The sequence below is a fragment of the Neolamprologus brichardi genome, chromosome 9 (genome assembly GCF_056152115.1).
Source record: "Neolamprologus brichardi isolate AB-2024 chromosome 9, ASM5615211v1, whole genome shotgun sequence".
Classification (NCBI taxonomy): Eukaryota; Metazoa; Chordata; class Actinopteri; order Cichliformes; family Cichlidae; genus Neolamprologus; species Neolamprologus brichardi.
Genome location: NC_142112.1, coordinates 40,100,204 through 40,112,703, shown reverse-complemented (window position 1 = coordinate 40,112,703; position 12,500 = coordinate 40,100,204). Strand labels below are relative to the sequence as shown.

General features: G+C 46.5%; 1 protein-coding gene across 1 annotated transcript in view; it reads left to right on the top strand.

Moving 5' to 3' along the window:
• Positions 1-12,500, top strand: part of sugct (succinyl-CoA:glutarate-CoA transferase) — a 66,514-nt gene that overhangs the window by 4,771 nt on the left and 49,243 nt on the right. Inside the window, exons 7-10 of the mRNA XM_087846705.1 lie at positions 652-743; positions 1,735-1,878; positions 3,660-3,755; positions 12,472-12,500. The exon at positions 12,472-12,500 is cut by the window's right edge and continues 43 nt beyond it. Of these exons, the coding sequence (XP_087702831.1) occupies positions 652-743; positions 1,735-1,878; positions 3,660-3,755; positions 12,472-12,500 (361 nt within the window). The remainder of the gene's footprint in view (positions 1-651; positions 744-1,734; positions 1,879-3,659; positions 3,756-12,471) is intronic.

Here is a 12,500-nt window from a genome sequence, read left to right as displayed (position 1 = left end):
TGTCACTTCCACAGAGTGTGGATCTTCCATGTGGTTCATCAGCTCGTTGATATTTAAACAGGCGCTTCATAAAACCTGCATGTTCTTTAATGCCCAGCAGGGGGCGACTCGTAAAGCAAAGCCTGACTGTACAGAAGTTCACTGCTCACCTGATCTGAGGTCAGCAGACACTCCTGATGAGTTCACGGTCCGAGTCGCTGGTTTCAGGTGTGATCGAATGAAAAATGAAGCTCAACCAGAGACGACAAGGACAGATGTTCAGATGTGTACGTGCACGAAGCCGCACGCTGACATCGTTCTCCTGCAGATGTTCGCTCAGCCTCGGAGGTCACGGCTGTTTCTCAGGGCTGCTTATCATTTTCAAAGCCTTTGTGGGATTTTTCTTTGTTTCCCGATATAAAGCTCTCTTTGAGCTCGGACTGTTTGGGAAATCCGTTTTGTTGTTTAGTCACAGCTGCAGACTCAACATCAGCTGGAATGTGGTTTTCCTGTAAGAGGAGACGCCGAGAGGCCGATGGTTTGATTCCCTGCTGTGTTTTCACTCAGGTCAGAGAGAAACCAGACCACTGTCACCGAGGCAGTAATGTGTGTGTGTGTGTGTCTGTGTGTGTGTCTGTGTGTGTGTGTGTGTGTGTGTGTGTGTGCGCTCAGGCTACGGACAGACCGGTCCTCACGCTCAGAGTCCAGGGTACGACTCCATCGCCTCGGCAGCGTCAGGGATGATGCACATCACCGGGCCCGAGGTCAGACTCAGACCGCACATGCTCAGTAACGTCCTGATCCTGCTGAACAGGTTTCCATGTCTTTACAAATGAAACACTTCTGATGTTAACGTCAGACTCTGACCTGATGTCTTTGCGACGCGGCTGTAGAAATATCAGCACACAGGAAGTGCAGAAAGTGAACTTCAAATTAAAATGTTAAACATTTTCTTGGCTCGTCATCGTAGCTGAGAATGTAAACACTGTGAAACAGTCTGTAGGATGCAGATATTTCAGACAGCGTCATGAACGACGTGTCCACGAATCCCTGACGCGGATGTTACTGTCCGGTCTGAGCAGGAAACCCAGTTTGTTCTGGCTTTCAAAATAAAACACATGAAACTTATGGTCATGAACATGAAGAATGTTGAAGCAGTTTAGAGTTTATCTTTGATTTACTGAATGAAACTTTATGTCCTCACAGTTACGTTTTGACTCGCCCCTCATCTCTGCGTTTTCCTTCCAAGCAGCCAGAACTTCTTGTTTAAGTGGCCCCAGCTTCCTGAAGCTCTTTCAGAGTTCTTCTGTAAACATTGGCTGCTTCATGTCTCCCCTTCAGTCCAGTCCTTGTACCCGAGCGTTTTCCTCGAGGTTTAAATGTGACCTTTAGGCTCTTTATTCCCACACATCACCTGTTTCTTCAGCAGAGTGAGTCTGACAGTCCTGTGCTAAAGAAAGAGGCACGGAGAGAAACAAACACGCTCACACCAAATGTTCAGCTTCAGGCTTGTTAAACTCAGCGTTCCTTATTTACTGTGTTTGTGCTTTCACACATATAATAATGAGACTGTGCACAGATTTCCTCAGTATATGAAACGAGGGGTGGCTCAAGACTTTTGCACAGGATTAATCTGGAATGAGTCGTTGTAGATCTCAGCACTGACAGGAAGTACTGACTGACGCGTTTACAGCACGTCAGCTTTCTGGCTCTCAGTCCCTGTCATCTCCCATAATCCTCTGTTCCTGCTGGCAGGGCGGCGACCCGGTGCGTCCGGGAGTCGCCATGACGGACTTGGCGACGGGGCTGTACGCGCACGGAGCTGTCATGGCCGCCCTGCTGCAACGGCAGAAGACGGGCAGAGGAGTTCACATCGACTGCAACCTGCTGTCATCACAGGTAAAACCACCTGACGATGAGCCAATCAGCTCTCAGTATTCTCCACAGGTGCTGAAATGAATGCAGTGTCAGGGCTGTTAGAGACGCCAGCAGACCAGCGGACGCTCCAGGTGCTGGCAGGTCATTAATAAGAGTGAGTGATGTACAGGTGGGGGCGCTGTGACGCTCACCTGGCAGCTGAAACCCGCTCAGGTGACACACGAGCTCAGTCAGAGCCTCAGCAGCCGCTCTTACCTGCAGCAGGTACAGCGCTGTGTTCAGGGTCAGCTGGTAAATGAAAGCGCTGAGGCTGATTGATCGATGGAGTGTTTGTGACGGTGCAGATATGCAGCTGTGTGTGGAGCAGGAAGGTGGAGGCGTTTAAACAAGCCTGTGATTCATCCTGATCAGTTTAAACAGACGCGTCAGTGTTTCTGCGACTGTTTAAATAAAGCGAGCGACTCTTAATCCTGCAACCGCCCGGACTCGGAGACGGATGGGATCTGTGCGAGCCTCCCGGGGTGCGTTTGATTTGCAGCGTCAGGACGCGCTGCTTGTCTGACAGTGTTGCTTTTAAAGGCATGTTTTATGTTTTCTGCATTCTCATTTTTCACCTCTCTGGCTGGGAAAGACGCTGCGACCGAGTTCAGCTCGTTTCAGGACTTTATGATCCTCCAGAGAGAGTCTCAGTCTGAGTTTAGAAACAAACTGCTGCTTCGGCCTGAGAACGCTGGGCAGCTCAGCGGGGTCGTCGATGATGGGATGACATATGGACAAAAGTTAAAGTGTCTCGCTGAGTTTTGGTCCAGCACGCAGGACCGGAGCAGCGTCTGTGCTCCTCAGCACCGACCGGCCAAGAAGATTCATAAACGCCACCAACAAACACCAACCAGCCTCCTGAACTCCGACCTTTACATTTAACTCATGAACACAAATGTTACCTGAAGTCTGGATTCATGATGAAGGATGATGATGATGATGATGACTGCATACACCAATCTGTAGCACGCCTCCTGTGATTGGTTAACAAGGCGGTGAGGTTCTGATCCTTGCGGTCGAGTCTCGGGGCTGCTACAAATAAAATACCCACAATCCCCCTCTTAAATCCCACTGCATTCCTGTCTGAAGTGCTGCGACCACAGGCACGCCGGCCGCAGCGCGAACAACGAGCGCGCACAGCGCTCTGATCCGAGTCCGTGTGGAGCGTTTGAGCGTCGGGGGATGGAATCGCTACGAGCTGCCGGCAGCCTCCACAGAGCTTCAGGCGCAGGAGAGTCAAACAGTCTGAAGCTCAGCTTGAAGCAGCCGTGTGTCAGAGGACGTCAGGCAGAAGAATAGTTTGATAAGAAGATAAAAACCTGTCAGCACCCTGAACCCGGGGGGGGGGGGAACAGAAACCGTCCATGAGCGTCTCTTTGAGTCAGGTGACTGGTGAAATAAAGGTGACGGGGTCCACAGAGTGTGGAGCGCCACAGTGTGACAGGGTCCACAGAGCGTGGAGCGCCACAGTGTGACAGGGTCCACAGAGCGTGGAGCGCCACAGTGTGACAGGGCCCGGTGGATCATGAGTTTTTATTTTGATGATTATAAACAGAGAAATAATTGTCTTATATATTTCTGACCCTGAGTAACTGTGACTGTTAAACTGCAGCTTCATGTTTGTAAGTGTGATCCATGAGCTTCGTCACGCTGCTGATATCTGCAGCAGCTGCAGTGAGCGGTTCGGTGTACACGCCGAGGAGAGATCAGCTGTTAGCGCCGTGTGACCGCGCTCAGGTGTAACTGCGGCCTCTCTCTCTCAGGTTTCCTGTCTCAGCCATATTGCTGCTAACTACCTGAATGCGGGGAAGGAGGCGAGGCGCTGGGGGACGGCCCACGAGAGCATCGTACCTTACCAGGTAACACCTTCAACTGGCCACTATCTAACAATAACTTTATTGATATCACACCTACAACACGGAGAAAAGAAAAGACAGAAAATGTAACATTGAATCAACATTGTTAGATAAGAATAAAATAACAGGGATGTCAGGAAAACAGAAGAAAAGTGATGCACGGATATTAAATAATGATGAGCTGATAAAAGGACGGCTCATAGAAATGTTCTCAGCAAAACAAAGGGTGAAACTTTATAATCAGTCTAATTAAATAGTTTAAGTGTCGTTGTTATGCAGCTGCACTAGAATCAGGTTTCATAGGAAACAGGGATAATTATGGTGTATTTCCTGCTGATTCAGCAGAAACATGTCTCTGTCTTACAGGGTAAGCATGTTGTTCTCAGGGCCGTGTTATGGTTTAACCTTTAACCTTTAGGAAAGGAGACAGACTCTACTGTAGGAACATTAAAGAGCAGCACTTACATGTAGCTACAGTAGAGTCACAAACCAGAGTTTACCACAGTCCGCTCTTCTGTCAGTGCGATGTTACGGTTTAACAGCGTTCAGCCTCTAAAACGCGCCTCAGCCGGTCGGCGAGCCGTGAGCCAGCTGACTGTGTGGCTCTTCTTCTCTGGTGTCTCTTTGAGCGTCTCGGCTGTAATTCTGGTGTGTTTGACAGTTTCCCTCCAGGCTTGAGGAGACTCTGTGAGCTTGTTTGTTATTAACAGACTTTATTGCATCTGCGGGAGGAACACACGTCTCTGACGCCAGAAACTGCTTCAGACTAAGATGGGCTGAATTACACTTTCAGGGTCTCAGCGCGGCAGCAGCTCTGACCTCCCTCTCTCTGGCCACACCCTCCAGCTTTGTTGGTGCAGATTTACGGATCTGAGAGTTTTCTCACATCCAAATATACGAGTCTCAGGCGTGAGCGTTGTCAGAGGAAGAGCTGTTTGAGATCTGAGGAAGTCCTGAGAGTTGACGTCAAGAGAAGGACGGAGCAGGACGAGCTTTGAGCCATAAATCAGATGGACAATTATCAAACAATTAGAAGGGATTAGTGTCATCTTAAACGTTTTGTGTCACACTGCCGCCTGGGTGGAAGTGATTTCCAGTTCTCCTTAAACCAACCACACAGACGGCTCTGCCCGTGTCACACTTTTTGTCTTAAACCACTTTAAAGGTCACAAACGTCTCTTCGAGGCCATCGCGTTGGTTCTAGATATCAGCAGAGTGTGTCCATCCTCCAGGCTGTCACTGTAACAAATGACAGTTTCTTTTCCTGATCACATTTGAAGGTTCATAAACGCATGAGAGAGTTAGAGCTGCTTCTCTTCTCCCTCGGCTTCTCTGTGGTGTCGTTAAATGTGAATTATCTGTTTCTGCAAGGTTCAAAGCGCTCGGGGTTTTGGCTGGATGCAAATCAGCAGATGCAGACTGAACACAAACCAAACCATGCAGGAAACCCTGATTAAAATATAAAAGTAAATAAAGAGAAGCAGCAGCTGGAACCGCTCCTGCTTCATGGAGTTTCATATCGAACTGAAAACTGCTGCAAAGTTGTTCCAGAGACTTTTAAAAATCATCTTTGAGCTGACAAGAATAATGACGAGGTGGGCGTGGCCATCCCGGACGAGCTCCCAAACTATGTTCTACATACTCCAACAGCATCAGCTCAGTCAGAGCATCTCCGATAATTAACCTGCTCGTAACCTTTAAGACCGGCCGGAGTGGGCACGCTCTGTTTTGCGTAACTATTTTTAAATCCCGCAGCCACGGCGCCATTTGGCTCTCGCCGCCTGAATGTCGATGAACTCCTGACGTCAGACACGGCGTGGTCATGATGGACAAAAACGAGTCGATGAATTTTGTGATTTGTCACTTTCGGCTTCATTAATCATCCATCGTGACAGGATGGGTTTGAATCCAGGTCAGAGGGTGTTTCCTCGCATCCTGGAAGACCTGGAATTACTTAACCCTCTAAAGCCGGTCGGAGCGGGCACGCTCTGTTTTGCGTAACTATTTTTAAATACCGGTAGCTCTGCAACCACGTGAGCTAGCGCAATAATTTTTGTTGCATATGAAACCGGAGGAGTTGTACTTACATCTTATGCCATCAGCTTGTCCTCGGTCACAGTTTCCTTCCACATATGGCTTTGCAAAAATTTTGTAAAAAGCACTTGCAGCAACAAAAACATAATATTCCAGAAACACGCTTTGCTGATCCGATCAGCTGTTCGTAACAATTCCTGCGTTGGAAATGACGTCAGCGCGAACTATCACGTGTCCACCATGACCTGCCCGAAACCGGAAGTGACGTCATTTTCATGGAAAATGTCGTTTTTTACCATCAGGGCCTCATGAGCCTATACTGGTGTTTTTAAAAGTCGTGCTTGACTTTTAGCTTTCCTGAATAGTTTCTGGGATGCTTAGGACTCATATTGCACTGCTGGAAATAGTTTATTTTGATGCACACACTGTTTTTTTGCAAATTTGCACTATAATATTTATTTTGGTTTTCCCTGCAGGACAAAAATTGGTGTATTTCAAAAATAAAACTTTGAAGACACTCAAAATATATTTCCTGTTGCTGGAAACTATTTTGTGCAACTTTTTTGTATTTACAGTTTTGAGGAATAAAACTGGAAATATATGCAAATAAAAAACAAAAATGATTTTCAATTTTTTTTGTAGTTTATTGCACTGTTTTGCAATTTATGTAGTTTCTATGCACTTAATGCAGACATATTATTAAAATTTAGGCTGTAATGGTTGTATTGATGTATAGCAACTATGAAATGCTCCCAAAAATGGCTCCACAGCATGTAAAACATAAAGATAAGCTCTGGTAGACTTGGCTCTGTGGTAGGTCTTAAAGTAACGATGCATTGACTTGGATCAGGCTGCCGGACACAGGCGCCACCGGGCCCTCTGACCACCACCAGTAGGCAAACATGGGGTTAGTATCTGTATGCAGCTAGGAGGTAGCCCGGGATCGAACCGCCGACCTTCTGTTAGTGGCTGACCAGTAGCTACAGCTCAGCTTCAGCTACTGAGCTGAGGTTTGTAAAACTGGAAGATAACCCTCAGATTTAACATTCAGGTGTAACTGAACCTGACCCCACGCTTGGACCCTGCTCGATCCAGCCACCTGAATCTTTAAAAGTCCTTTCCTCTGATGTTTTCTTCGTTTCGGGTTCCTGGAACTCATTTCAATAAAATGAACCATTAACTGTTATTACTCTCAGATAAGTAGGAATAAATAAAGAACTTCTTCACATTCACTCGTGTTTTCTATCCGCCTTCAGTCTGCTTCACATTACTGACTCTCAGCCTGAGGGAGATGTTGCTGCTATTATGGAGGGTCATGACTCACACGTGGACGTGCACACACACACACACACACACACACACACACACACACACACACACACACACACACACACACACACACACACACACACACACACACACACACACACACACAGTGCGTGATGTTTTCTCCTTCCACTGGCGGCTCGATTCTTGTGGTCACCATCTCTAACCAGCCGCAGCTTTATCGTCCGACACTGTTTTAATCCTCGTGTGAACCGGCTTACCCACAATGCAGCGTTCCCTCACCCTCCTCCCACCCCCAAAGCCGCCAGAGATGAAAGCGGAGCCGACGGGTTCTCCGGAGATCACGACAGTCGGAACAACAGAATTACTGGTGTTGTGGTTGCGGCTTTGCGAGGAAGATGTTAGAGCTGAAGAAGCCATCCGTTCCCCTGTCGACGCTTTTTAAGTTCACATCTGATTTCTGAGATGGTTCAATTTCAAAAAAACAGAGACATCCGCCGTGCCAGAGAGGAGACTTCAGAGGATCGGAGGTTGAACTCGGACGATAATGTCTGCAGACGAGTCGTCGGAGAAGCAGAACGTCCAGGACTACAGCTGCACTCAGAGCTACAGCGTGTCCACACTGTGGAATCTAATTCTGAATTTATATTTACATTTGTGTTAAAATACAACTTCAAACAATGAAAACAAGACCGCACATGAGAGAAACTTCTTTTTTCTCCCCAAAGATTTATTTATTGCTTTTCCAAAAGTATTTTAATGTTGGGGTGACATATGTTCTCATTAGCCTTTTATACTGGATTAGTTTAAATTGGGTGTTTATAGATTGTGTTTTTTGCTTTTTGCCATCCTCTGTAGTTATTCTACACTCTAAGTCTTGACACCATGCGAGTCTTTCTTTTTCTGAGGATGTTTGAGAGCCGTCTCTGAGGTTGCTGTAAAAACGGGATATTAAACCCTTCTTCAGCTGATGGTTTATTGCTGTGTCCTCTAATGAGTTTAGAGTGGGCAGTGTTAGGGATTTTTGAGTTTTTGAAATGAAGCTTCTGATTTGAAGAAATTTGAAGAAATGTTTAGTTGGAATGCCAAATTTCTGTGTCAAGACATTAAAGCACATTAGGGTGTCCTTGTCAAATAGGTCTGCAACTTTGCACAAACCTCTGGCGGCCCACAAAAACCCAAATCTTTCCAGCCGGGTTCAAAGGCCTTATTGCCCCAGATAGGCGAGAATTGGGATAGTGCTGGTGTTTCATTTTTAAACTTGAGTGCATTGAACCAGACACGGATGGTATTTTTAACAAACGGGTTCGATGTAGCTTTCATCAGATCTTTATATTTTGCGGAGTACAGGTAAGTGCTGAGCGGTAAGGGGGTAGTGCTTGTCCTTTCTAAATTTACCCAAGGTAAGGTTGTCGTTGAAAACCAGCAAAGAGCTGGGCAGCCCAGTAGAACCATTTGAGGTTTGGAACACACAGACCTCCCCTGTCATACGGGAGATATAGTAGCGAAAGGCACAGTCTGGCTCGTCTGTTATTCCAAATGAATTTAATGAATATTGTTTTTGAAGTCATCTGGAGGGCTGGGAGGAATGGCTTGGAAGAGTTATAGAAATTTTGGGAGAACATTCATCTTGAGAATATTTACGCGTCCAATCAGGGAGATTGGCAGCATAGACCATCTATTGATTGAGTCAATAACAGAGTTGATTGTTGGAGAGTAATTTGCATGTACCAAATCATTGATTTTTGGAGTGATTTTTATACTTAGATGGGTAAGACTGTCTCTGGCAACTTGAAACATTGTTTGAATAGGTGGTTTAATTCCTTCAGAGTGTTTAAAGAAGAGGATGGCCAACTTGGATTCATTCATTTTATAACCGGAGATGTTGCCAAAGGAGTTAATTGTTTTGAGTAGCTGGGGAACTGAGCTCTTTAATTTGGACAGCATTACAATAATGTCATCCGCGAATAATCCAATTTTGGACTCAATATTATTTGTTCTGATGCCAGAGATATTTTGGTTGCTCCTTATGGCAATAGCCAATGGTTCAATTGCTAGGACGAAGAGAAGAGGCGAAAGGGGGCAGCCTTGGCGTGAACCTCTACCTAGATAGAATGGTCTAGATATGATGTTGTTGGTTCTAACTGAGGCTATAGGTTTATTATATAATATTTTGACCCATAAAGTAACTGCCAAAGCCAAACTGAGACAGTACCTTATAGAGATAGTTATGTTCGACCCTATCAAAAGCTTTTTCTGCATCCAGGGAAAGCAGAGCCATGTCTGGATGTTCTGAATTCGAGTAAATTACATTCAGTACTCTGCGGATACCATGCTGCGCTTGCCGGCCTTTTACAAACCCGTTCTGGTCAGTATCAGCCTATCTAAGGCCACCTATATCATATCTGTACACCAACAGCCACTGTAAGTCCGAGCTGAAATTGTTAATCAGGATTGCACATTTTTGATGTGGTAGTGAAGCCCTTCTGGCCATCGGGACGTGGCCAGAAGGGCTGATGGCGCGATATGGTAGCCTCGCTTCTGTCAGTCTGCCCCAGGGCGGCTGTGGCTACAACTGTAGCTGCCTCCACCAGTGTGTGAATGGGTGGATGACTGGGTGTGTAAAGCGCTTTGGGGTCCCTAGGCGGGACTAGTAAAAGAGCTATACAAATACAGGCCATTTACCATTTAGTGTTTCAGAGTGGGCGTGAATTTACCCCTCGATTTGTTGCCGGACTTTCAGTATGAAATCTTCCACCTCCGCTGGTGTGTGGAAGAGGAGCCTGTTGCCGTGGTGGAAAATCCTCATTTTTGCTGGAAAGATCAATCCGAAGTTAATGTGCAGTTCACGGAGCTGCTGTTACCTGCTTGTATTGTTTCCGCTGTTTCTGAACCTCCGTCGACAGGTCAGGGAAAAACATCACGCGATGTCCGTTGTGCGTTATTTTTCCCTTCAGACGTGCCGTTCTCATCACCCTCACCTTGTCTTGATAATTCAAGAACTTCATGATGATCACACGGGGTGGGCCATTTGGGGTATTTCAGCCTTGTAGCCTATGTGCTCGCTCAATGATAGGTGGGGATGGGAGTGCGTCCCGTCCCAAAACGTCAAGCAACCAAGTTTGCAAAAATATTGTGATTTCCCCTTGTTCAGTATTCTCAGGTAATCCGACGAGTCTCGGATTGGATCTCCGGCTTCTGTTTTCGAGGTCGTCCACTTGTAGTAGGAGTTCCTGAAGTTTCTTATGAAGGAAACCTCTTTACTTGTAAGGGAAGAGACGTCGTCTTCAACTTAGCTGATACGAGTTTCTGCTGAGGTAAGCCTCTCTGAAAACACTCCAATTGCGTCTTTTATTTCTTGGTTTGATGTTATAACTTCTTGCAGTTGATCAGTGAAGTGTGTTTTCAGCGACTGAATTACGGCCAGAACACTCGTCTCGGTCTGTTGGGGCTATCGCTAGTTTCTTCCATCTTCTCGGTTTCAAGTTTGTTGCTAGCATCGTCGTCTAATCCATCCTTTCTGGCAGTTTTAGGTTTAAACCCATGTTTAGTCGGCATCCTAATTGTGTAGGTCAGAACAGAAGCTTGGTTCAGAGAGGAGGCCACTAAAAGGATGGCTTTAACTGCTGTTTAGGTGTACTTAAAGGGTGTAGAGGTCGGAGCTCGAAGTCTTGCTGCCGTTCAGGTGGACGCCATAACCGGAAAACCGCCATGAGAGAAACATAATAAATTCTAATTCTAGTTCACATAGACATGTTAAAGCACAATTTCTTACAGATAATCAATAAATACCAAAGTCAAAGGCGCTCAGATAAACATCGGGCTGTCCCGGCTGGAGAGACACGATGCACTGGGCTGTGAAATAAACCAAACACACAGTGCTGGTTCAACACGGACCAATCCAAACCTGGGTTATGTTGACTCAGCACGCTGGATGGTGCTAGCAACCCCATCAGTTTCTTTTTGCCAATTAGCCTTGGAGACCACATGCGGTAGCATCTTCCTGTTAGTCAAAGAGGCCACGCCCCCAATAATGCAAACTTTACACAACTTAAACAAGTGAGTTATAAAACAAACAGTTTGTGTGTCAGGCTGTAAATGTTTATTTCTGCTCCAACGTTTTAAGGGGACTGGCTCACTGCTGGAGCCTCTGGTGGACATCAGGGGAACTGCAGTGTTTGGCACATGTGCAGTAGATGAAAGCAGCGACTGTGGAACATCAGGAAATGTCCTGTGAAACTAAAACTAGCAGCTGGAGGAGCCTAAAAATTAAAAATGTAAATATGTGAAGGTCAGCAGCTTCAGGTCTGCAGCCAGCAGGGGGCGGAAGCCGCCCGCTGCGACCTGTCTGAGGACTGTTTGAGGTTTTGTGGGTGAATGTCCCATCGCAGCCCCGTGTGGACTGCATTACCCACAATTCCCTGGAGGGTGAGATGAAACCGAAGCAGCAGTGTGACTGAGGGGTTAGTGGTCTGAATGGACACACAGCGCAGCGGGACGTGGCCGCCGCCGAGTGTGTGCGCTGTGATGTATGACAGCTGCTCTGCTGCTGCTTTCATGTGGTGAAGAGTTTTTATTACTCTTCAGTGAGCGAGGAAGAGGAGGAGGAGATGAGTGGGGAGATTAGAGGAGGAGGAAGGCCTCCATCGGCTGGCCTTTTGAGGAGGTTTCCTCTGGTGGGCTTCGGGTTATTAACGTTGATCCTTCATGATCTCACCACCTTTTATTTAATCAGAGTAAATTTCATATCTACCTGCTGGGAAGCATCGACTTAATGAAAATGATTTTATTCCCCACAGTCGGCAGCACAAAGTCAGCGTCTGCTGCCTCAGAACTTCCTAAAGTCCTGGGAAGTTGTTCTAGCGGAGTCCTGAAACTTATTTCTTTGATCATGTGTTAGTGTATCGAGTTTCTGCTCTTGTCTCGTGCTCGGTCCCTGCCATCTGCAGCACAACACAAACATGTTACACTGCAGTGAAAGAAACCTGACCTGAAGCACATCGATGCAGTTAAAGTCCAGCTCAGTCAGCAAGGCTGTCCCAGCGTCTTTTCACTTTGAACCTGTGAAAAACAAAAGCTGAGCAGACGTGAAGTCGGAGGTGTCCCATCAGCTTTAAGGCGGTGCCCACGTCACTCATGCAGTAACCTGTGAAGAGATGGAGGGGAGCGCGTTCAACTTCTGCACAAGAGAAAACACGTTCATATTTCTGTTGGAGGAAGTCTAGCTGCAGTAATATTCATGCTTCATTAATTTGTCTCATGAGCATCATTTTGGATTAAGCTGAGCAGAGGTATGGACATGAGCGTAAGAGCCTGTCAGAGGTTAGACGTGTGTGGTTTCAGAGGTTTCTATCAGACTGAAACGTCGCTGTGTTCATGTTGTGTGTTTTTCTTTCAGGGCTTCAAAACCAAAGACGGGCACATCGT